This window comes from Candoia aspera, chromosome 4 (genome assembly GCF_035149785.1).
Source record: "Candoia aspera isolate rCanAsp1 chromosome 4, rCanAsp1.hap2, whole genome shotgun sequence".
Lineage (NCBI taxonomy): Eukaryota > Metazoa > Chordata > Lepidosauria > Squamata > Boidae > Candoia > Candoia aspera.
This window is the reverse complement of record NC_086156.1, coordinates 51,295,941-51,322,495: the sequence shown is the minus strand read 5'-3', so window position 1 is coordinate 51,322,495 and position 26,555 is coordinate 51,295,941. Positions and strand designations below refer to the sequence as shown.

Genomic DNA, 26,555 nt, shown 5'->3' with positions numbered 1-26,555 from the left:
AGCTTCTGGATACTTTTCAAGGGCAGCCCCATGTAGAGCGCATTACAGTAGTCAAGACAGGAGGTGACTAGGGTATGGGTGACTGTGAGCAGGGCCTGTTGGTCCAGGAAAGGGCATAACTGGCACACAACCCATAGTTGCGCAAAGGCCCTCCTGGCTACGACTGCCACCTGCTCCTCGAACAGGAGTTGCGAATCCCCAAATTATGCACCGGGTCCATCTGGGGTAGTGCAACCCCATCCAAGACCAAAGATGGCAATTCTACATGAACCCAAGCACAGAGCAATTCTGTCTTACCAGGATTCAGTTTCAATTCCCATGGCGACAAATGATCTCACCCAGCAGCTTCAGGTAGAAGTTACACAGAAACGGAGTAAGTTCTGAACCCTGCGCAACCCCCCAAAGCAGGGGCTGAGAGCTGGACCTCTCACTCCCTATCAACACCTACTGGGAATGGCCACAGAAGAAGGAAGTGAACCAGGACAACACAATACCCTCCACTCCCAACCCCAAAGCTGTTCCAGAAGAATACCAAGGCTGATAGTATTGAAGGCCGCTGAAAGGTCAAGCAGAGAGAGGATGGACATACTACCCCATTCCACTCCTGCCAGAGATCAAAAAGCGTGACTAATGCAGTTTCCATCCCATAGCCAAGCCTGAACCCTGATTCAAAAGGGTCCAGATAATCTGTTTCATCCAGGAACCTCTGTAACTGCAGCGCAACCAGCTTCTCAACAACCTTCCCCAAAAGGGAAGATTGGAGACAGGATGGAAGTTATCCAACAGGGTGGAATCTAGCGATCGCCTCTTAAGAAGAGGGCTGACCACAGAGTCCTTAAAAGGTTGGGGCATCATCCCCTCCCACAGAGAAATCTTCATGAGCAAACCTTTCTGCCCTGCTTTGGTATTGTATGTTAATGACAATACACTGATATTAATTAATGAACTATTTATAGAATATTAATGTCATTATAGTGCAGATAGATAGATAGATAGATAGATAGATAGATAGATAGATAGATAGATAGATAGATACCCACACACATAAACAGTAGTCTCAGGATTCCATTCCTTGCATCTAATGAAATATAGTCCGCAGAAACATATTTTAGAATAATGTGAACATTTAAAATGTTACAAGATCTTGGTTTTTTCCCCTACAAGAGTTAACACATTGAAAATTACATTTGTTAACAGGCCACAAGAAGTATGAACTCTATAAACTGAAGGTTATTAAAAATAAATTAAGTGTGTTGTACACTAACACACAAAATTAAAGGTTATTATATTATGTGCTGTTGTTCAAACTTGGTAATAACCTTTTTTCTTATTTATAGACTTTAAATAATTTGAATCATTTGAGGTGAGGACTGAAATGGCTTTTAAATTATCAGGATTTGACTGTTACAGAATGAAGTAATATAGTTTATAGTAGGTGAATAGAGCTATCATTTATTTCTTTGTTTAATACATATGGCTGTCCATAGTAGTTAGAGTTTGACATTATTGCTTGATCCTTAAATAGGGTATTAAAACTAAGTCCTCAAATCTGTTTTGTTTTTGTAAATGAAAGTTCTGAAAATCATCTAGCACTTACACTGTGAAAGAATTATATTTTATATAATGAAGTGGCAGTGTGATACACTAAAAATATTCTAGGTTCTCCTATACACAAAATTTACTTTTGGTTTCAAGTTTATAATTAAGTTAGAGAGAGAGAGAGATTTAATATCAGTGGGAATAGTTTCAAATAATTGACAAGTGAAGAGCCTCTTTGAGAAGGGTGAAGAAAAAAAACAACAAGTGAAGAATATAGAGAAAAATGGTGTGTATCCAAAACCACATAAAAAGGAATTTGTTTGATAAATAACACTGTAAACTAAAATTGGACCGCCACATATATTTTTCCGTTGATGTTTAATTTCTGCATTAATTTATAAATTGCTACATGTATTATTAAAATGCTGATCCAAAATTTGTTCAAAATAGTAATATGAATAACAGGTTTTAAAAAGTGGCAGTTTTTTCAAAAGTGAACATTGTGTGATACACTTATATAGGCTTACACTTTATAAAATCAAACATAATGGCCAAAAAGTCTGCTTAAAAATAATAGGAATACTTCCATTTCTGGTCCAGGAAACCTTAAAAAATAAATGAAAAATACAACAAACCAAACCAATCTAAAAATAAAATATCCTGTTAGAATTAGGGGTAACTTTATTTGAAAGAACTTGTGTCCACTGATGCTTTTCAAAAGCATAGCTTGATTCTGTTGGGCAGCATAGAATATAGCAAAATAAGGCCTTTGGAGTGCAGGGAAGAGAAGGAAGACAGCGAAACAACTGTAAGAAAACCCTGTAAACATGTATAAACAGATGTTGCTATTCACAAATGCAAGGTAAGATGGTTAGCAATTAGAGAAGGCAAAATATTGCAATTTAAATTGAACTACTTTGCTGCTACTAAGGAAAATGAAAGTATGTCCTTCATCTGACTATTAGTTGCTCAAGAATTAATAGTAGTTTCTGCAAAAATGGGCAGTACTGTATAAATCGTATTAATAGATCTTGTCTAAAGCAACACTGTATTAGAAGTGCATAGTCACATACCCACATATATATCAATACTTTAATGAGAAAATATCACACTAGTTAGAAATCAGATGAGTGTGTTATCCACACTAAATTTGTTATGTGAACAGTAGTCACAAAATCAGTTGTTTTAGAAACTGACATACAAAACAGGGTCTTACCATCCGTCTTATCAGAAGTATCCTCTTTTTTGGAAGAGCAAGCAAAGAAACAGGAAAACTTAAAGTGTTAGACAAACAGTATTGACATGGGCATCATAAAACCTTCATTGAGGCAATTAATGTAATACTCATATATTAATATGAGTAGTTTACACTCAAATACTGAATTCATGCATGTACTAAGTTTAGCAAGCAAACAATGCCAAAATTATTAATGGGACATAATATTCTATCAGTACCAATTTTGTTAAAATGAAGAGTTTTATTAATATTTCTGTAATCATAATACCACATAGATGTTTGAACAGTTTCTGTTAAAAAAAAGTCAGAGGTATTCTATTTTTGCAGGATGCACATAGAACTGCATATAGATCATGAGGAATATGAATGTGGAACTGAAAGTAGACTCCAGTTAAACATCACATTTTTCTTAAAATGTATTTATTTTTCAAAATACTCTATCTACGGTTTCCCCCCTTATTCAGTCAGAAAATTTTTAAATTTAATTTTACTTTCTAATAAACAGCAGTAGCTGAGTATGACTCAAAAATCAGCACACATGACTTATTGAAGGATAGGCAGCTCCATTTTTGCAGCCTCCAGAACACCCCTAGACTGCATTGCCAATATTGGCAACAAATCTGCCAATTTTCAGCAGCCCAATTTTTTGTATTTCTCCCATCAAAATAATACAAAAAAAGTATGTTAAACATCTAAGAGATAAACATACAATTACATTTTAATCACCTCCCAAATTCCAGAAAAGGTTCTGTTCAAAGTAAGCACATCACTGGACAGGGTTTATGTGACACTGAGTGCTAGGACACCCCCCCCCCCAAGTCCAACCTCCAAGGGAAATAAAGTTGTTCACCTGATTTATAGATTGGATCTAAACCTGGTTAGGCATGCTTTATCTCACCTGAAATCAGTGGGACTTAAGTTACTCATGAATAAATTCATTCCACAGATTTCAACGGAACTAAAATATGTTTATGTTTGGACTCTACTCAAATGAACAATTATTTGAGATCACAGTCCTAAAGAAGAAAGAAAATCTCATCCCAATAAAGATACTAGAATAGGAACCCCATGGAATTAAAAAAAAAAGTAGTAAACATGACTGCTTCAATAAACAGCCAAAGTTTGGCTATTATTTTGATTACAACAACCTTTTTTAATACAAACGAAATAACCAGTGGATATAACGTTTGAGGCAATAAAATACATTAAACTGGAATTTTAATGCTAAAGGACAGGAGAAAAAGAGATCCTACATAAAATAAATCTACTTAGGTTATATGTTGTTCTCTTTCATTTGTGGAATAATATACTATGTTTACACAAAAGGAAGATGATGGTAAAAACAACCCCTCCACAAAAGAAAAATAGACAATAAATAAAAAAACAAAGACAGACAAAACTTACATGCAACACCTAGCTTTCCAACATTGTCCACTTAGGCTTACTAATTCCACCTGAAACCAATCCTAGCAATCTCTTTCCCAGCCCAGTAAATGTTTTTTCAAGGAGATGACATATACATGGATGTACAAATAAATGTCTCCTGTGTCACATTCTGCCCCTCTCAAAAAATGGGCAGGGTGAGGAGGCAAACACACATGCTCATACCAATTGCCTATAAAGTAATATTTATAAAATTGATTCCCATCTATATATAGCCACCATTCACTACTCCCCACACACTCATATCAAAACACCCATTCCATTGTGTCTTTCCAGCAGAAACAACAAAAAAGACGTTTAAAAAAAGTCAAGATAGAGATGGCCTGGGTGGAAGGAGTTCTCTCTCTCTCTCTCTCAGCAGCTTTTGCCTTAATACTGAAGAGGGGAACACAACTGAATTGAAATTAGTTCTTCAAAAATTATGCCTGTAATAATTATCATCTCTTCCTGTTACTTTGTTATTAGCCAATGTAAGAGGATTCCCTTACCCTAATTCACAGGTATATGGGGGGAAATTCTGGCCTTCTTATAGATAAAGGTGATATGCACCTTTTCTTTCAAATGACTATACCAATCTAGATCTGAGCATCTGGGCGTTGTAACCCAGATGTATACACTGATTACTGCTGTAATAATTACAATTCCAGATTAAGACTCATACATTCCACTGATCTCATTTAAAAGTATTTAAAATAATGTCATCAATCCCCACAGTGAGCCATTGTAAATTCTCTTCCAGAAAGCTGAACACATTGCTTCATATCTATCAAATTTTGTACTGCCTTCACCTTAATATAAACAGGGGATTGGTATGACTTTTATACCCCTTTTCTTGCAAAGAATATGTTTATAATTTTCATTGTGCAAGAATTCCACAATGTTACTAATACAAGAATTAGAAAAAAATAGAATATAATAATTTTCAACACAAGAAAAGAGAGTAATGCATTTCCCTAATCTAGTAAGCAGAAGTATAAAAAGGAACCTCTTTATTAATCAAGTTAGTCATACTGTTTTGTTTACTTCCTTCTACATTTGTTTTTAGCATTGGTGAATCCTTCAATAAATTTATATGCCAAGACTGGCTTCTCAGCATCTTAGAGACCGAGCATACGACAAATATAAGTTAGCTTATCCCTGTCGCAAGTTTGATCACCCAACGTACTATTAAAACTACTTCAAATAATTAGGAATGACCCAAAATAGTGAATGCATAATTACACAAATTGAGCAGATAGTGAAAAGTGATGCAACAGGCTGAGGAGAACTTACCCATTAATTAAGTATTAAAATAACAGATCATACTCAAAATAAATATTAAATAGTCATACATATTTTCTCAGGAGCTATCCATTAAAATGAAGGATTTCTGCAATAATTTCTTCAGATTTAAGATAACTAATTGCAACTGAGATATTTTACAGTTCTACTCTCTGCTAAAGGAAACAAAAGTTAATAGTACAATGCTATGCCTATTTATTCAGAAATAAATCCTAGCCAGGTTAAACATGTATTGATTTTTAAGAAGAAAGGGTTCTCTGCATTAGAAAGTTCTTTTTAGCTCCAAAACTGTTTTCAGCTTAACAACAAAACACTAAGTAATTTGGAAAAAGCAGTGTTGGTATCTTCTTATTTACTATGAATTAGTAAATGTATTCATTGCTAGGTAAATCTTTATTCGCAAAATTAGATATCTCACTGACATAACTGTAAATGAAAGGAAAACAGCATTTCAATATTCAAGAAGAATTCTGATAAGTGGTTTGTTGTATATTGAACATGTTCCCTACCTAGTGAAGCATATGATCCCGGAGGTAGACCAACTGTTGCTAAGCGACCAGCTCCTGCTGGCTGACCAATAGCGTGACGTGCCTTTGCCCCAGCGGCAGCATTAACATCAATGTCACTGCGAGACCTCTGCAGTGTTCCTGGGCTTGGAGCAGCCTTGCTGCCACTTGATGCTGAGAGAAAACAGGAAACTGCATATTAAGATTCCGACCTCATGCTGACACTTTAAAAATCCCTCAAAATATTTGTCTTGATAAGTTGCTTCTAAAATTTCCAGATTCCATCTAGTCTAGTACACTGGGTAGCCTTTTGGGGATATACAGCAAATTACCTCTGCCAGCCATACTTGCAGAACTGGAGGTGGACCATTTTGAAGAGAAGGGACGACTGAAACAAAAGCAAAAGCAATAGTTTTAGTAATTAAATTTGTATAAAAGCTCTAAGAGGTAAATATGTCAGGAAACATTATTTGCTAATATCATTCTGCTATGGATATGACAGAGGAGTTGTAAAAGTCTTTGAACACTTTCCTGAGTAGCTCAATTCTGTCTCTCTATTTCAGAAAACCAGCTAGACTTTTACATGACTCTCTAGTATTGAATGCACATTCAAATATAGATCCCATCTAAATAAGGCAGTGATGATATGTTACATTAAAGGTGCATCTGATTTATACCATCTGTAATGGTATGTGGGAACGACCTTGGGAGACAGGAGGAAGAGCTGCAGACCAGACAACGGTCAGATAAGAGGCAGCTGAGCCTGCAGAACAAATGGGAGTGTGGCAAATGTCTCAGAAGGGACCCTCCCTAGTTTCTTGGATTGTAAGGGCAAAGGGGGAGAGATGTACTTTCAGACTTGCAAGATTCTGTTAATGTAACCTTACAATAAAATTAGAGCTAGTACTTCTGGGTGTACTTCTTGTCTAGACTCCCTTGCAAGACTGATAATTTTATGTAACTGCCCAGAGTCACTCTGTGAGTGAGATGGGCAGTGAATAAATTTTTATACAGAGTGTGTGTGTGTGTGTGTGTGTGTGTGTGTGTAGTTTCTGATTTGGTAGGTGGAAATAAGTTCAAGAAAAGGGCCCTAATCTGAAGCAGATTGTATACAGATCATGTGGACAACAGTATTTTCTTCTAAACTGACACTTACTTGAGACTTTCTTGTGAGCTGGAGGATGACCTGTCTGATTGTGGAAGTGATGCAATGCTACCAGAATTCTTTAGGTAAGTCTGGAGACTTCTTTGATAGGATGGTTCAAGACTATTATACAGAACTTCTGCCTCACCAGGAAAATGATTTCTTAGGCCTAGATAAGTCCTGAAAGAAACCACATAAAATTTATTAGAAGAAGTAAAACATTTCTGGAAACAGAAACGATAATATACCAACACTAGTGAAAAAGTAAATGTCTCTAACATTAAAAAAATAAATGAGAAAAGTCTCAACATCACAAAGCTGCATGTCCAAGCATGCCTAGAATGGAAAAGAATCATAACCATTAAAATATAAGCTATTCTCTTCTACTAAAAAGCACCAATACTTTCAAAATTAGTTAAGCCAATCTTTGAATTAATCTTACTTTCTTGCCTCCACTCTTGCCTCAGCATCAGCATCATGAATGCCCTTCTTGATAGTTTCAACCAGAACAGCTGCATGCCTGTAAGAGAAAATCAGAAAGAAATATTACAACTAATTTATCTTACTTCATCAAAGCGGTTGCTGTTTCTTGAAAAAAAAAAAGATAATGATGCAGAAAAGTTCTCAGCAGACTGTAGCACCTGGCCAGCCTTATCTAGGCCCAGAAGCTAATTGGCCCTAATTAGTACTTGGACTAATACTGTTGCCAAGAAAACTGAATGGGTATGTCCATGTATTAGGAGTTAAATTCAACTCATAGACTTTATTGGAATCTGGGCAACCCAAGTCACTAAATCTCTGCAGAGCAGAAGTCACTTAAACTCTAAATACTGATGTTTCATTTTGTGTTGGGGTGTGTGCTTGTGTAGGTGTGTTCATATGACATTTTGAACATGGTTTATGGATGCTTTGAAAATAATTTGGAAGAAATGTCTTGGACCTCATGCAAAAGGGTACAGCACCTCCCTGCTTTTGGGCAACACCTTTATTGGGAAAGGCCTGGGGGGAGATATAATGAAGTCCTGGGGGCCAAGATGTCTCTGTTCTGATTTTTGCAGGAAATCTGGAAAAGAAATTTGGAAGTTCTTGGTTTACTCAGGAGACAAAGAGGATTATGGATTGAAGTTCTAGCAAGACAGCAATTCTGCTACAGCACTGACAAATGGCCCTCTGTTGTGAAATGCTGTTATGAAAAAAATACTGATTTGAGGCCCCAATACAAAAAGCAAATCTTCCTGTTGGTCTGATGGTTATGCACCTTTGATGCAGTACTTTTCATTAGGATGCAATTCCAATGAATTACCTGTGAGTAGGAATTTGGTGCTAACTTGCTTGCATTGGATGTCAAACAACCGCTGTTCCTGGTCACCTGAACTGACAAGATTCCTCAACTATTTATATTATGCAGTAAGCAGTTCATTCATTTGATTAACTGCCTCATTTATGATGTAACTAGACTGTACAGAGTGAAGTTTTGGCAATGACATCCTGGAAAGAAACCACAGTAATTCTTCAGAGTGAACATAAGACCATGAAACAACTTCATGGAATTCATGGAAACAAATTCATGTTAATTCCGTATTTCATGGAAATTATGAATTTTCATGTATTTTAGGATGGCCCTCAGTCTCAGCATTTGGCCAAGAAAAGGACAATAAGTACATTTTATAAGAAAGGATTGCACTACTGTGATTCCTTGGAGATGAGCTACTGTTTGCTTGGTGATTCAGTCAGTCAGTCAGTCAGTCAGTCAGTCATTCAAAATCTCATTCTAAATGTCTCTAAGGACTAAGATAATGTCTCTGGTACAGTATATGGGTTATTGTCATGACCCCGTTGCAAGGCACACAAGAGCCTCACAACGTGGATCATGATCATCAGGAAAGAGAGGAAGGATCACAATCAAATCAATGCTCAGATAATCACCCAAGCATCCACACCCATGAACTGATCTACAGCTTAATAGAAGGATATCACTAGGTAATCCAGATAAGCATCAATGACACAGGAGAACTCAAGCCTTGTGCCCCGGAGGACGCACCTGCAACCAGAGGACAAAGACGGCCGAGAAAATGCCCAGACACCTATCACAAATCACATCAACACCTAAATCGCCCGTCTGGTCAGAGGAGCGGGGACAATGGAGGCAAGAGGGTATAAACAGGGTACCGTGCCACCACGCCTCCATTCCCGTTTTTCTCTCTGTCAGCACCGTTTCAATAAACCGGAAATCCTTAATCCCCATTAAGTGAGTCCGTGTCTTATTCAGAGCGAGGCTGGCCCTGACAGTTATATACACATAGGCAATATTATTTTTGATGTTTTTCTTTGTTGTATTGTTTATGTAAATAATTTTTTTTTTTTTAAAAAGGAGCATTAAACAACTATCTTAGAAAAGAGGAGAAAAACAAAGTCAAAACCAGAAAAGAATGAAGATTTGAGAAGAATTAATGAGATCTTGAGTCAGGCAGGAAAGGAATGGTATGTATGTATGGGTGTGCATAAATTCTATTCTAGGAAATATTAAAAAACTAGTTACAATTCTCTGTCTTATCACTGATAAAAATGAGAACTGCACTTAATTACTCCCATACCAAGATAAAATTTGAATTTCTATAAATGTGATGTTTATCTTTAGAAGAGAGGAATTCGCTTACAGCTCTAATGTTTTGGTGGCAAAAAGCAATTTTAGCACTATACTAGACTGAGATGATCATCATGAAGTTTTTATTCAGAATGCGATTTCATAGTTTATTAAGAAGATGCTTAGAAATTAGAGTCCGTTGGAGTTAGGCAGCTATAAGAAATCTGAAATAATAATAATAATAATAATAATAATAATAAATTATGTGAACTATTTTTTGCAGGAAGTATGAAAAACTGAACTAACTGGTACAAAAACATTATATTACCTCAATGCACCTCATAAAGATGACAACTAAATTCATCTAAAAGCTGGAAAGACTATCAGAGGAGTTTAAAGTATATGGAAAACTGCTAGTCTGCTGTGGGATCACATGTGCTCAGATGCACTCCAGTAAAATACAGAATGCTGGCTGTATTCCTGCTAGCAATACAATGGAAAATAGACATATTTGGGGCAATATCTGATCCAAAGCAGTTCATTTCCCCAACTTGTTTAATTATTAGATTCACAAACTACATAGAGAGGAGCTGGTATACTTATTTTCCCTATCCTTTCGCTATCAATGGAAGAAAAAATAGGAAAAAGATGGAGGAAAAGAAGATAACAAACCATACCTCCAGTCTCTCATGTGAGCTAACCAGAGTTAGGATGTATTGGTTCCTCTGTTACAGAATGTTTTCCATCAGATCACATATGTGGTTCTGAAGGGACTTCATACAGACTGCAAGAATGTTTATCATCACAATGTAATGCAATTGATTTTTTTTTTAAAACAGTGCACTTAGATTGCTTTTACAAACATTCTTTCATTAAACTGTTTCAAGTACTTCATGAATGTGTGCATTAACATGAACATACGTCTCTCTCACTCTCTCTCACACACACACACGCACTGCCTTTCATCTCCAGATCACGTTACGTTTTTAGAAAGTGTTCATAATTGTTATGAAACACACAAAATATTTCTGTATTTCAAAAATACAGCAGAAACATATTTCATAAGTAAGGAACCATTATCCTGAACTGAAAAAGAGGCACAAATCATACCTTTCCAAAGAATGGGTTTGCCACTCCTGCAACAATAGGTCTAGAAATTCAAAAGAGCGCCTGGAAAAAACAAGTCAATTCTAAATTTATTTGAATTAGTTACAGAAGATAAAGATTCTAACATGTCAAGACCCCTTTGAAGTAGACCTGCATGGTCCATACAGCTCTACATTTCATCATAAAAACTTGTAATATCTTTATTAGGAACACAAAAAATAAAATTACTGTTCAGCATAATGACTACTGGAGACAAACCAAGAATTCTTACTTTATTTTTTTCATTGCTCCTATGTAGAGCAATGACTATTAAGCATCTTCTCAACTTCAACATCATGGCTGATATTGACAAATATTAGTACCAACTTTGTTCAGGGATCATTAAATATTCATTCCAACTTGAACATTAATATAACTACTTAAGTGTTATATTACATCATTACATTGACCCGTCCATCGACCGTCCCACCCAGTCAAGGAGAGAAGGCATGTTACAGACCCTGTTCATGAGGGACTGCCAATTGGCAGGGTCCAGGAGGAAGGCCTTCTCTGCCATGGCACCTGCCTTTTGGAATAAGTTACCCCTGGAGGTAAGGCAGACCCCCACTCTCCCGGCCTTCCGGAAGGGGGTTAAGACCTGGTTGTACCACCTTGCTTGGGATGGGAGTGGGGATAGCCAATCATGGGGGTGGTTGGCACCTTGAGGGGGCCAACGATAAGATCATTATTCACCATCTTGAATTTTGTATTTTATAATTTGCACTTTTATATTATACTTATACTTATATATATATATATATATATATATATTTATACTGCTTTGTTTTAGCAATATATTTTATTTTTAATTGTCTGTAAACCGCCCAGAGTCGTCGTAATATGAGATGGGCGGTAGAAAAATAGGACAGATAAATAAATGAATAAGTGTTCATGTAACTTGAGAAGCAATAGTTTAATCTATTAAACATTATCCTGATGCTTTCACTCAGCTCTCTTTTTTTAGCATACTTTGATGTTTTAATCAAGACATATACTCAGATAATATCAGGAATGTATTTAGCTTTGACACTAGAGGTTACTTGTAAAAACTTAATTTAATTACAATTTAATTATAAATGATGTCATTGGAAATATCAGAATTCAGGAAAATACTTCTCCTAGATATAGCTATATTTTATGGCAAAAGTAATTCTCAATACTGATTTCTCTTTATTTTATTTTGAAATGTATGCCTGATTAACATACCTTAAAATGCTCTTTATGGAAGATTATAGAGTATAAAATCAATAATTCTTCCCTAAAAGTGCAACATTTTGAAACAAACTGTATATACAAACAACATTCAAAGTCATCAGGTTTCTGCTAGAATTAACAATATCAATTATCAACTATCAATTATCAATATGGTTACCATTAATTTTTAGCATTTAAGATTTACAGGGCAATCTTATCCGTGTTTTCTTATATGCATATCCTGCTATTCTTCTGCGAGTTATCTCCAGGTAAGTGCTTGTCACACTGCAGTTTTGGGACTGATAGATTTCATAACATAACACTGCTGCAGAAATGGAAATTGTTGTTACAGATAAAGTTCTTATTTTTTTCTAATACTGATCAATGCAACATTCAAAGTTCAAAATTCAAGATTCTTACCTTCTTACTGCCACAGATTTTGAGGTACAGTTGCTGGTTATTAAAGGTATGAGTCTCGGCACGTGTGTATGCTGAAAAGAGAAAAAAAATCCCCTGAAATCTAGCAGGATGGATTCAAGAGAATTCATGAATTTTAACAAATGAATCTCTGCACACCCATCTCTGAGTGGCTCACAAACAAATAATGTATTAAAACACAACATAATAAGGGCTCTTGGTATGATTTGCCTTACTTCATTTGCAATCTATTTGGAATGTGTTTTTTACAGATCTTAAGGTTTTGGTAGATACATTTCAAACTCTTCAAATTCAGAGAATAAAACCAGTGGTTTAAATTTACATCTTCAAAAGTATATCAATCTTCTCTCAAAGAGGGACTTCAAAGGGGGGTTAAGTCCAATTTTTACTCTAAGTAAAAAATAACAACACATTTTTAATAAACCAGGTAGTGGTACTTAACTTACGCATTTCCATATAAAATTTGTATTCTATTACATTTCCAACACATTCAATGAACATAAAAAGAGGGCATTCTGACTGAAATATTGCAGAACTTTAAAACCCCCCTTTTTTATGTTTTATTGATTGATGTAATTAGCAAATGTTTTTCAAAAGTAACATTTGTAACAACTGAAGCCCCATTCTGGCAGTAGAAACAAAGGGTTTTCAGAACCAGCATAAATTTAACCAGTATTTAGGCAATATTTTTTCCTCTTATAATAAATATCAATTTCTATCAAGTAAAATATATGTGGTAAATACAGATATACAAACTTTACTGATTGGTACAACTATGCTATTAATAAAGCTGAAAATATTCTAACCCCTTTCTAACCACATTACGCTATTCAAGATGATGCCAGATGCATCTGGAGGGCCACATCACACACAGTATTTTACCCAAATGCTTCTTAGCATCCTGCACAGAACTCTTAAAATAAGTAAATAAAATACACCACACAACATAAACGATCAAGTGCAGATCAATACATTTCTAGACATTTTATCACGGCTATCTCTGCCAGCTGATTAATCGATTCAACAAGTGCTGAAGGCTATACAAATGGTATCTTTAAGTTTAATCAATCTACATTTTTGTTCCAATTACAGTATACCACTAGATCATGCCAGGGGATTTATCTAGCTTATCATCATGTTTCTAACACTGTTCAGCCAAAGCTCCCCCCAAAATCTAGATATAGGATATGAAGGCCATAACCTTCCTATCATGTTGTATGGATGCCTACCGCCTATTTTATGATAGCATACTGCTGTTCAGCTTTTACAGTCAATAGCCTCTCAGAAAGAAACCACTCATGAAAGAGAAGGCCAGTACATTTTAAATGGCACCCCAGTCTGAGACTCCTATCATAGCTGGTGACAATGAATTCCACATTTAAAGTTTCTGTGAAATAGTACTTCCTATGCCTTCTCAAAATTTACTGCTGTTTATTTCCTCTGGATGAATGTTTCTCTAAGTAGAAACAGACAATTCAAACCTTATCAGCAGATACTGAATTACAGGGGATTGGGACTCCATGCATTCCATGTGTACATCACACTTAATGTAAACTACAGGTAGTTTTCTACCTACAACCATTCAGTTAGCGATCGTTCCAAGTTACAGCAGCGTTGAATGAATGGTGGTTACGACTGGTCGTCAGAGTTCCAGCCCTCCCAGCATGCCCACAGTCATGTGATCACAATCTGGGTGCTTGTCAACCTATTCACTCATGACCGTTTGCCAAGCACCGCATGATCACATGATTGCCATCTGCAACCTTCCCTGCTGGCTTCCCCAGAAGGTCAATGGGGAAGCAGGCAGAGAAGGCTGCAAGTCACTGGGGTAATTCTCACCTGCACACCCTTCCCTAGCCCCTCTGGGCTTGCACCATGCCAGTCACTTGCGCACCCAGCAGCACCCTCCCCGATCTGCACCTCTTGCACAACTCTCCCCAATCCAAGCCCCTCACACACCCTCCCCAACCCATGCCACGCTTCTTGCACACCCTCCCTGATCAGAACCTCTCATACCTCTCACACTCCCTCCCTGACTGGCACCTCTCGCACACCCCCTTGCACCCTCCCTGCGCTGTGCCTCTCATGCACCCTCCCTAACCCTCCCCTGCACTCCCTCCCTCACCCAGCAAGAGCCACTTACCTGCCTGCAGGCCTAGGACTTGCAACTTCCTCCTGGCTTCCCCACTGACTTTGGTAGTGTTCTGTTCAGAGTAAGGATCAACCAGGGTAAGAAGAAATCTATTTTATTTACACATTCTGAACTATTTACAAGAATGCAACTAAGTTCAAGTTTCACTCAGGCTTCAATCTCTCAGCTCCAACTTGGCAACCAGGCTGGGCAGGGTGCAATGGCAGGACCCTGGAATCCCTCTGTAGAGTGTGGTAAGATGGCAGAACAAGGTTCAGGAGTAGAGCACAACGAGGTGACGTGGCACGGCTTCGCTGTGGATCACAGGGAAGTAACAAAGCGAGGTTCTATTGCTGGACACAACAAGGCTGTACTGCAAGGTTCCTCTACTGAAAGTGACAAGGCGAGGCAAGGCTCCGCAGCTGGACGTGGCAAGGCAAGGCAAGACTCTGTGGCTGGACATGGCAAGGCAGGGCAAGCCTCCGCTTCCAAACGCGGCAAGGCAAGGCAAGTCTCCGCTGCTGAGCGTGGCAAGGTGGCAAGATAAGACTCCTTGACTAGACACGGCAAGGCAAGGCCGAGTCCGGGTTCTCAGTGATGGAAGGCGCTGCTTCAGACATTGGCGATTTGTCGACCGGTTCAGGTTCCAGCGAAGGTCCCAATGAATGGTTGTCTCTGGCAACCTGTTCCTTGTGCTGGCGCCTTTTTATTTTGTCTCCTTCCCGCCGTTTTTTGTCAGAGGCCAATCGGGCTTCCTTCTGCTTGGCATGTTTTTCAGGTCTTTCTCTTGCGCACTTAGGCGGTGGCAACTCCACCCCTTGATTCCCACCAATCAGTGGCTCTAGATCTTCCTGCCTTGCTGAGGCATTCTCTGCTTCAATTTTCCTGCCCTGGATATTCCCAATAGTTGACTCCCCCTCCTTTGCCTCAGAGTCAGACTGCATTCTGACAGGTAGTGGGAAGCCAGCAGGAAGTTGCCTTGCCTAATGACCGTGGGATTCAGTTAACGATAGCAACAGGAACTACAGGGATTGCTGTTGCTAAATGATGCAGTCGTGTTTTACGACCACATTGCTTACCAATGGAAATTCTGGTTCCAGTTGCTATTTTAAGCTGAGAACTACCTGTACAGGTAGTCATCTGTTAATGACCACTTGTTCAGCAACCATTCGAAGTTACGATGGCACTGAACGAGTTATGACCTGTCTTCAAAGTTCCAGCTGTCCCAGCATCCCCACGGTCATGTAATTGCGATCTGGGTGCTTGCCAACCAGCTCACACTACTTAGGATGGCTGTGGTGTCCCACGGTCACATGGTCATGATTTGCAACCTTCCCTGTCAGCTTCTGACAAGCAAGGTCAATTGCTTGGGTAAGTCTCCCCCACCTGCACTCTCCCTGAGCCTCACTGCACTTGCGCCTCAACTCCCTGGCTACTCACGAACCCTCCCTGCACACTTGCGCACCCTCTCCACCCAGCATCAGCTACCCCAAGCCCCACCACACTTGTGCTGCACCTCCCCTGCCACTCACGCAACCTCCCCCACCCAGCAGCAGCTATTCCACACCCTGCTGTTGCTTATGCCACCCTGGCCACCCCCACCCCCACACTCCCTCTCCCACCCAGCAGCAGCCACTCACCTACGTGCTTGCGAGCCGCCTGGTACTTGCAACTTCCAGCAGCTTCCTCACTTGCTTTGGTTGTTGGAAACCAGTAGGAAGTTCCGAGGAACTGCTCGCTTAATGACCCACAATCCTAGCTTAACAATGGCAATGGGGACTGCAGGGATTGCCGTCACTAAGTGATGCACTCACGTGATGTCACGCTTTATGACATTGCTTAGCGACAGAAATTCCAGGCCCAATTGTTGTCATAACTCAAGAACTACCTGTACCTTCATTTTAAGTTATCCACTGTGATGTATTAGCACTTTTTTCTTTGAAAGAAAGCATTTTTATTTCTATAGATGATTGTTGTATACACTTCAAATGTGTTGTTTATTTTGCAGAAAGTAATATTCAGTTAATGCCCATAATTTAAAATGCCCATAAGTAATCAATAAGTTATATGCCTAATATGGAAGTAGCTTTTTAAGTAACACAGAAATATACCTACGCGGATAATAAATCTAATGGCTGCACACCCAGAAGTAGCCATTACTTTGGCGCTATTAGGGACCAGGTTAAATAGAGTAGGCACAATGGCTTCTGCTCCATGGTCAAACTTGTTTCCAAGAACTGTTGAAAGATGGCTGCAAAGAATGAAATAAAGCAAATTTTCAAAATCCATTCAACTGCCAATATAAAAGCTAGTCATTGTATTACAGAATATTTAATTTCCCAAAACCTACCATTTGACATAAACCCTTCAAGAACTTTTCTACTGGATCTCATCAACATACAACTTAATCCAAATTTCCTTTCCCAGCACTAGCCAACCAGATAGCCACACCTGCTAGGAATGGTGGTATACTTATTTTTTTTAAGAATGTGTATGCGGCCCTTCAAAAACTAAGTTTTCATTCTAGATCCCTCATTGCATGCGGATAGAGACAGACCAATTTCAGAAATCCATGCCATGGTAATCTTTTGCTTAGAGAACTGAAAGGTGTTATACAGGAGGCTGCCCTGGAAGGTTGTTGGTAATTTTAGATATACCAATAAAAAGTTGTTGTGAGAAATGAGTATTTTTCAAAAGAAGTGAAAATGGCTGTGTTTAAAAGCATGCTTCTGCCCACTTTGTTATATAGTAGTGAAAGTTGGGAATATCAGGAAAAATGAAAAGTTAAAAGCAGTGGGCATGGGCTACTTAAGCAGATGCGTGGTAAAACAAGCAGAGATAGGGTCAAGAATGAATGGTGCTGAATATAAAAGTGAATGACAAGTAGGAAAGAAGCATATTCTATATGAAGTGATTTGTTCATATAGAGAATGGATGAGGTTCAAAGAGAGAAACAAATATATGAAGGAAGAGTGTATGGGTCTGAGGAAGAGGAAAGATAATTGTGGTTAGATGAAATCCAAGAGATCTGCAAAAAAAAAAAAGAGGTACTGAAAGAACAAAAGACAATGCTTTAATCAGAATATGGATGTGGTTGCATAACCCTTTGCAAAATGTTACTTGTTTTGGAAGGAAATACTGAGATGAGTATGTATGCATGTTTATAAACAGTATGTCAACAAAACTATTAACTGGAACTAGATGATTCATGAGTTACTAAGTTAGCTTTATGCTATTTTTTATTGGTTCCAGTTTTGTCTCTGACATGAATTCAAGATACTGTATTAACCAATTATGCCAGTCACAGGCCTTTTCAGTGTTGGTCACCTGCTTTTGGAATAGCCTTAGGGTCAGGAAGGCTTAACATTTGCTTATTGTCTTTTTGGTACAAGAATATCTGTTTTTGTATCCTGGATCATTTAGTATATTATTATGTTAGTATTTTAATATTTACACTAGAGTTGGATTTTTTCCCAATCTATATTTATATTTAACTGATCTGTGTTGTATACTTTAATCATTGTTTTAATGTCTGCAATCGTAATTTTAGAATATTGTAAGCTCTTGTTTTGAAGGGTGGCATACTATTTTTTTTTTCATTAAGAAATAACAATGGGAATGATCATTTTCCTGTTTGTCCCCAGTAATTATTTTAAAACATGGGTCTCTTGTCACACCATTCAAATTCCGCTGGAAAATGAACTACACCCCTATGAAGGACTTTTAGATTTATTTGCAGAAACTGAAAGGCAAATTATTTTACCAGGTAAGCAAATTTATGTAGACACAGTTATTGCAATAGTATCTGACCCAGTGGGTCAAATACATAATTGGTATCTGAGACAGATGCCACTTACAAAGGTTTCTAGTACTTTCAAGTCATTTAAAAAAGTTGCAATAAAACCAGAATTATACTTGTATCAGTCTGGTATAGCAGACTATAATCATTTTAATACATGCATACATGTATCTACTGTATACCATCCAATCTCCTCATAGTGATTATTTTATGAATCAGACTCTTTAAAATCTAGGGCAACCATATACAGAGCAAAGTTTAGGGATAAAGTGTAAACTGTCCTCTTCTGTGAATGATGCATTCATGCATACTAAATGAAACATTAAATTAAAGCAGGGATGAGGGAAAGAAGTGGAGCATACACAAGCCAAATCCAGATTCCTTAACCACCCTTTTACAAATAGCATATGCCTCTAAGAAGCAAAACTCTTTATATTATTCATGAAGACCAGCTGTGTGTCTGTCTAATGTGAAGGATTAGCTTATCCTTATTTTGGTGCTCTAATGCTTTGCATGTTCAGAATTACAGGAAGCAAGATGAGAAAACAAACACTTTTTTCATCCCCATGATTGCAAGAACAAACATCTCCAGCAGGGCCCCTGCTAAAACCTACTAACTATCATTATGGTAAAAACAGAGTGCTACTAGGTATTATCATTGCTTAATATACATCTAAAACTTTACTCTGAATAATTTTATGTTATGTAAAATGAATGTGTTTCTGTTGCACTATTACAGCTGCATCATTAATATGGAATTTGTACTAATAAGAAATTAATAATCTGCATTATAAGAACTTTTGCCTTAGCATTGCAAAACAGGATCTCAAAACTTTGAGCTATGTTACAAAACATAAGATTGTTCACGCATGTTGCTTGCCAATTATATTACTTATATAGAAATAAAAAATAGTAAAACCTATCTGGTGTATTTCCAATATGATTCTCAATATTCAAGAAGTTTATCCCTCCAAGGCACTTTGTTTGCTTTCTTGGTCTATACTTACGCTACTGTGATGCATGCTTCTCTAACCACCTGTGATCTGAGATCTTTAGCAGATAATTTAAATGCTCCATCCAGTAGTCGTAAATGCTGGAAAAAGCCATCATACTGTGCAGCTCCAGCAACAAGTAATGACCGGACCTTCTTAAGCTGGCATGGTAGAAGAGTGAATCAGAATATTAGCATTTCTAAATGCAAATGTATATGTTATAATGAATTATGTGATCCGTTTTAAAATACATAAAATTTATATAAATAGATATACCGCATTGGTGCGCTGATCCCAATCATGTTTATCATCTGACAAGATTTCCCTGATTTTATTTAGTGTTTCTTCAAGTTCACGACTAGAATAGATCTGAAAAGGAAATTTCAATTCAGATTATGGCTATATTTTGCCCAATGGAAATGAATTAAGCAACCAGGCTAAGACTCTCTTCTATAGTTAGTGCTGCAGTTGTGACTTCTGTCATTCAGGATGGCATGCCAATTTGATGTGCCAAGTGCCAAGTGCGACACTCCTATATTTCCATGAAATCTTTTGGTACGAAGAACAGCACAATGATCAGCAAAGATCAATTATTTGCTAATAATTTTGATAATCTCAGCTATGAATCAATCAATATAAAATCCAATATCATAACTGAGAAGAAGCTATTGAAAATAAATCTGGCTTTGTTGTACAGCACATGGATTGTAAGAAGGATACATAGATATTAATAAGAAGACATAACAAGGTGGCTTATATTTATGGGATGTAGGACTAAATCATAAGGAAACAGTGCAAATATTGAGCAAGATGATATCACTACTTTTCAGCAATGAACACAGACTGAAATGAGCATTGACAGAAAGATAATAATTCAGTTTCACTAAATACCCAAGTATCAAACTGGAGAGGTCTGAAAGTAGGACATAAAAATGTGAAATGCACAAAATATACTGGGATGCTGAGTTATTTAACAGAAACAACTGCAAAAAGTCAACAGAAACCATTGTGATAAAAATGCTGACTTCATCATAACCTCACATACTGGTATAAAAACCAACTTGCTTCTATTGCAGCAGCCAAGAGAGGGCACCCTAATACCACAAGGGCTTGTACTAACATAGGAAAATAAATTCTTAAATAATGTTTTAATTATCAGACATAATAAATGTGATTCTTGGAAAGTTCTTTAAACATCATATAACCATTTTCACATTCACCATAAAACAGAACTTCATATATAAAGATAGACCTGTTACTTCGAAATTATACTAGGGAAAGATTCCAATTCAGGCTAATATATCCTGCTTGAATCTCTCTAAATTATATAATAAATATTCACATTTTGGTTTAAGAGAAAAGAACTGGAAGATCAAGCCCAGAAAAAAACAAAACAAAACTGCGGACTAATAAATACCAGAGGGAATTGAGAACCTGAACAGCGCAATTAATGTCGATGAACTGGATGAACCCCTCCCTCCTCCCCCAATCCTAAAGAGAGGCTTCTGAAGGTGCAGGCTCTGAGACACAGTGCTCAGTTTTGCAGGACCAAAGACTTCTCCGCAACCTTGTAAATTACTAGTTGTTGAGCCACAACGTGGAGATGCTTCTAGTCTTAGCTTTTAACTAGATTTCCAGAGCTGAAAACTGAAGCCTTTGCTCTGTTGTTCATTCTCACCTGCTGGCTCACTAGGAATTCTTGGAACTTCCCTAGCCTGATTGCAGTGAATAGCCAGAATTAGTCCAAAGAAATCTTCAGACCTGTTTGGATGTTTCTGGCCTGGAAATGGCATTTCTTCTTGTGCTTATATTTTATTGCTAGTTCTAAACCACAAAACGGAATAAATGATAGCTTAATATCTGATTTCAGACAAGCATTATCATGTTTCTCATAATCAACAGGGACCCATTTATGCTTGGCTTTTGTAGCCAAAAGCAGCACTTTAGAACACTTGTCACCTCCCCATGGGGTCAGACAAGTGACCTGCTCTTAAGTTCAAAAGAGTTGCACTCCTAACTCCAGTTTTAAAATTTAAGTTCAAAAAAGTGGTAGAAAATGTTTGGGGCTTGGTCCTGTTCTGCTGAAGCATCCCAGGCTTTTCAGCAACAGAGTGGATAAACCACCATCACTCTTTTCCCAAACGAAGGAACTGTGGAAGTAGCATGGATCTTCCCCCAACTTTGCAACTCAAAAGGCTTTTTTTCTTTTTGGAGGGGGGAAATGCTTCAAATACATATGTAAAAAATACAATATATAATATGTAACATTAACAGGTTTTATATACAAAAACAGTATATAAACAGGTCTTCTGTTTTTAAGTACATTCTGGTGGTGGAAGTAATACACTGAGGACTGTTTGCAGCAACTTGTACATGCTGGGTCTGCTTTACTTCCCTGTCTCCAAACTTCATGGCTCAAAGGATGCAGGATTCAGAAAGATTCAAAGAAACAGATTCTTTTAAAAACCTAGCCGAGCAGTTTTACAATAAATGAGTGTGTGGGCTGTCATAGCACTTGTGCTAACATAAATGATGGTATTGTTTGAATTTGTAATGTAACTCACATTTCTGTGTTCTGGATACTTTGTGTAATAAATGAAATTGTTAATGATACAGAATTCTGGTTCTGGTGCTAAGCCCATACTGTGTGAATCAGCCATTGCAACTGACATGGTTAATAGCTTAATGTGTCATTTTACCATATTGAGCACACTGCAGTTAAGAAAATTATGGCTTAGCTATGCCCAATCTGTATATATTAGATCACCCAAATGGCTGCAAACAGAATCAACAAGTTTTTGGTAACGCCACATTTATGGAGCCAATGCCTGTATAGGAAGGCAGGATGGGGGCGGGGGGAATATTTTTTACTTTATTCCAAGAACACTTTGTCCTCAGGTTTTTTTTTAGGAGCCCGTTTTCTAAATGGGAAGATTTTGCACATGCTCAAAGGCATTCAGCCATAGATATCAGAATGTTAATTAACAAGTTGACACAGGTCACAATTGCCCATGCTTAAAATGAAAAGCAAAGTTGCTTTATAAATGGAACTACCTCCATTTAAGTTTAAGTAGTGAACTAAATTTCAAAGCCCAGAATACCTGCAAACCCACTGCAAGTGCTAGTAAATCTGAGCTGGAGGATTTGTAATTTTAAAAATCTACTGTAAGAACTTAACTCAAGTACTAAATCCCCCTCCAGTTCATTTATTCAGAATTCTTTTAGCACATACTTCCTCAAAAAATTCAAGTCCTTTATGCTTAATTTTCCAAAAAAAGAACTTTCCAAGAAAGAAATTCCAAGTCTTATTATACAGTATATATGTTTATCTGCTTTTATTATAACCACTGAATATTTTATAGCTAGAAGGCAAGTTTGCAGTGGTCATCAATTGGCAAAACCTGGAGTGACCCTAATGAAAGCACATTCAATTCAAACCTGAATGACAGCATTTTACCTGTACAGTAGGAACATCCGTAAATGCCTTTATAAAATCATCTTCATCAACAGCACCAGCTCCTCCTTCCTTGGTAGTGCCTGTAAGTAATAAAAATTTGTCATAGTCAAGATTTTAAATGAAGTTCAACTGAAAAAGAGGAATCACACTAACCAAGCTACAATAGTTTGTGGGATTTAATGCAGTTAAAAATGTTATACTGGCTACAGGATATTTTTTAGTATTTACAAGAATGAGTTTTTAATTTTTATTTCTTTAATTTTTATTTTCTATCCCGCCTTTATCATTTTTATATCATGAAAATCTTTTTTGTCAAGGCAGTATGTTTTGCACCAAGAAAAATGAATGTTGTCTTCATTCATCATTTAAACAATTTGCATAATTTATTATGTTTCTGCTACCCGTGGATGGCAGGAACAACAATGACTATGGAATGTTCATGCTTAAATGTGAAAGAAACAGCAGCACAAAGGAAAGCATCTGTAGTCATAAGGAATAAAAAAGCTAGGATCAGAGCTATCCTGAAATGAAAACCGATGTTTTTAATACAATGCAAAATAGATAGAAATATCCCATAAAGGTCAAAGCAACTTCAGAGCATATTACATGGTACAAAGTTTAGTTGTTCACAAGATGCCAATAAAATTAGTACAAATGTGCAGTTAGGGTGAAACTGAGGAATACCAAACAGAAGTACTTTTTCAAAGGCCAAATAATTAGCAAATTGAACAGCAATAGGTACAGAAAGCTGTGGCTAAATGTTCATATCATGGGTACTGGAAAAGTAGGATAGCATAACTTTGGCTTACTGATGATAACCAGTGTGCTTGACTTTTCCTTAGGGCAGTAATAGTTGCACTAGCCAGAAGTATCCCAGAGTGTAAAAGCTTTGTCTTACTTCCAAACCCAGAGTCCAGGTTTGTCTCTTCTCTAACAAATCAGAATCTGAAGCTGGATTATATGTCTACGCTTTACTGAAGAGTGAGCTGGGTTCAGACACTGTAAGCTTTCTATCCTAGCAATTTTCTGTGAACAATAAAAGTAGATTTATTCTGGTATAGATTTCGTGTGACCAAAGCATATTAGTAGCTGCTAATTATTAAATATCTATTTAATAACTTCCAATTCTGTTTTCTCTGAGGCCCATTGTACTTTATTAAAACCAAATATACTACCATTAACCAGGCCTTAAACTATTTTCCATGGAATCATTATACTCTTACTTGTAATATCAACAAAAAGCTCCATAAAAGAAAAACAGAGGTAATAGTGTATGTGTTTGAAAGAGAGAGAGAGAGAAACACAGCTACCAGTTGCTGCAGCACTGGCCATAGGGGAATACTAAGTCTGTTTAAGTGATATAATTTACAGGAACGCTACATTCACATGACACACCATTCATGTGAAACAAAGGTGATGCCTGATTGGTTTACTTAAGACTTTCATGAATCAAGTGTGCACCATACAAAATGCTTTTCTCAATATTTCTCTCAAGTTATGGCAACTAACTATTCTAGAGGTTTTTTTTTTGTTAAGCAAGCATATTTGCAAACCTTCTTGAAAACACATGTTTTAGCAGTTACATTTATGTACAATTCCCTTCCTCTTTTAAAACTACTAAAACAATTTCAAGCCTGAAATCTGGTACACACCATGAAGACAAAAAGTATTGTTGAAAAAAATGGTGTAACACTCTAGGTACATAAATAAATATCTGAAAGTTTTTCATATAAAAGATCAAGCAATGAATACATGCATTACTCTCAAAATTAATGTTCAACTTTAGAAGGCAAAGACATAAATTAAAATATAATTTTTTCACTAAAACTTGTCAAATGTTAGCAATTTCTCTCTGAGAAAGAAAAGGTGAGGTAGACAGAGGGACAAATAGGCATGGGACTATTTTAAAGTGCCACAGATATTCTGACACTTGTGGGTGCTATCTTGCCAATCTTGTGATACAGCTACCAAATGACTGTATTGCCTGGTCATGTTCCCTTATCAACGTAAAGGCATTAGCAGATGAAGCTTTTCAGAGCTTATTCTAGTGTAATTCTACATGTATTCTTTACAGATTATAAAGCTGACCCAAAGCAATATAAACATTTTTAGACTGTTAATTTGACCCATTAAATCAGTGTTTGACATATTAGGTGAAGCTGCACTGAGATGTTCTGATTGCTGTAAATAAAAACAGAATATTCTGGTTTGTTTTTAAACGAACTTTTAAAATATCTAAATAAAAGAAATCTATTCTGCATTGTAAAGATCTCAAAGAACATCCATCCATCCATCTACAGATAGATACAGACACACACATATAGAGAGATAAATAAAAACCTCTGAATCTCTTTGGAACACCTAGATTTAATTAGAAAAAAACAGCAACTTCTGAAACAGCATATAGCCTTACCCAATGCCAGTTCTCATTCTCTGAACCTTCCTTTCATGCATCTTGTTTTGAAGCTTTTGTTTAGCACCAACTGATATAAAATTAGGTCACCAATGTCCTATTATCCTTATTTTTCTCTTATTATGTTTTGTTTCTCTCTAATAAATTAGAAGGTAACTTCCTCAGCACAGTGACTTTTGTAGCTTAAGCTTCTCTGTAAAGTGGAAAGTATGCTGAGGGTAAATTATTAATAACAGTTCTCCTTGTACCTTATAAAATTTTTAGATTGGTATTAACCTAGATTTCTTTTATTTCTTTTTTTCCCTCTGGTGATTACTAACACTTTGAAAAGCATCTCAAATAGACTAAAGAGCAGAAATTGACATATGGATATAATGGCTACCAGGCCAAGCCTAAAATTTTTATCTAGTTTGTGGATTATCTTTAGGATTCTTAAATATATATCATTTCAGTGTAGTCTCTGACGTTTTTAATTAAACTGGGATATAATCTTAACTTTCAACAATTGTTTCATGTGACATAGATACTACTGCTTGAGAAACAGCACATGGAACAAGTTCTTTTAGAAGCATTGTAATTTTTAGTGATGTACACAGCAGTAAATACAAAGGAGTATAACTGAAAACAACAAAAATATTTGTCACCTAATGCACCAGAGGACATGTGGTGGTGACAAGACATTTATGCAGCCTGGTATCTAAAAGCTGGAAAGTCCACAGTTCAACCCTCTTAAACACAGTTCTATTTCACAGCATACCTTCTGCAAAATGAAGATAATATTAGCCAACCTCATAAGGTCACCACAAGATAATTCAAAGAGTATACTAATGTACTCCACATTAAAGACACTACAGAAATGCTATTGTTCTTATTGTGCAAGCTTTATTTACATTTTACCATCACCAGAATAGATGGATGACAGAACTAGGAATAGTATAACTAGGAAGCATACTTTGCAACTACAAACATGATAGCTATGTTAAAGGAAAGTGATTCAATATGTAAAGATACTCATAGTTACATATGAAAATGCTAAGTTTAGATGTCTCAGAATTCTCTCACTGATGAACTGGAAGAATGGAGATTCCATCTTCTTCCTATAAGGCCAGAAAATCTGTACCTGAGAAGCAGTGAATTCCCTGGAATACATTTGAGGGACAGTATTCTGGGAGGCTAGAGGACATATAAGACAGTTCCCAGCCTTGCATATGAGTAGGGGTCTGCTCATGAAATGGACTGCAGCCCTTATCT

At 36.9% G+C, this 26,555-nt stretch overlaps 1 protein-coding gene across 19 annotated transcripts in view; it reads right to left on the bottom strand.

Annotated features, from left to right (window-relative positions):
* The window catches only part of CLASP2 (cytoplasmic linker associated protein 2), a 142,469-nt gene that overhangs the window by 55,732 nt on the left and 60,182 nt on the right, over nucleotides 1–26,555 (bottom strand). For 15 of the 19 annotated variants that reach the window (XM_063304103.1, XM_063304104.1, XM_063304108.1 and 12 more), the window contains 11 exons: nucleotides 22,892–22,971; nucleotides 19,711–19,803; nucleotides 19,450–19,595; nucleotides 16,759–16,894; nucleotides 12,495–12,565; nucleotides 10,845–10,904; nucleotides 7,593–7,670; nucleotides 7,163–7,330; nucleotides 6,339–6,394; nucleotides 6,010–6,180; nucleotides 2,756–2,779 (listed from right to left, as the gene is read on the bottom strand). In XM_063304103.1, coding sequence (XP_063160173.1) covers nucleotides 2,756–2,779; nucleotides 6,010–6,180; nucleotides 6,339–6,394; nucleotides 7,163–7,330; nucleotides 7,593–7,670; nucleotides 10,845–10,904; nucleotides 12,495–12,565; nucleotides 16,759–16,894; nucleotides 19,450–19,595; nucleotides 19,711–19,803; nucleotides 22,892–22,971 — 1,083 coding nt within the window. The remainder of the gene's footprint in view (nucleotides 1–2,755; nucleotides 2,780–6,009; nucleotides 6,181–6,338; nucleotides 6,395–7,162; nucleotides 7,331–7,592; nucleotides 7,671–10,844; nucleotides 10,905–12,494; nucleotides 12,566–16,758; nucleotides 16,895–19,449; nucleotides 19,596–19,710; nucleotides 19,804–22,891; nucleotides 22,972–26,555) is intronic. The other 4 variants (XM_063304106.1, XM_063304112.1, XM_063304122.1 and 1 more) reach the window with 1 other exon arrangement.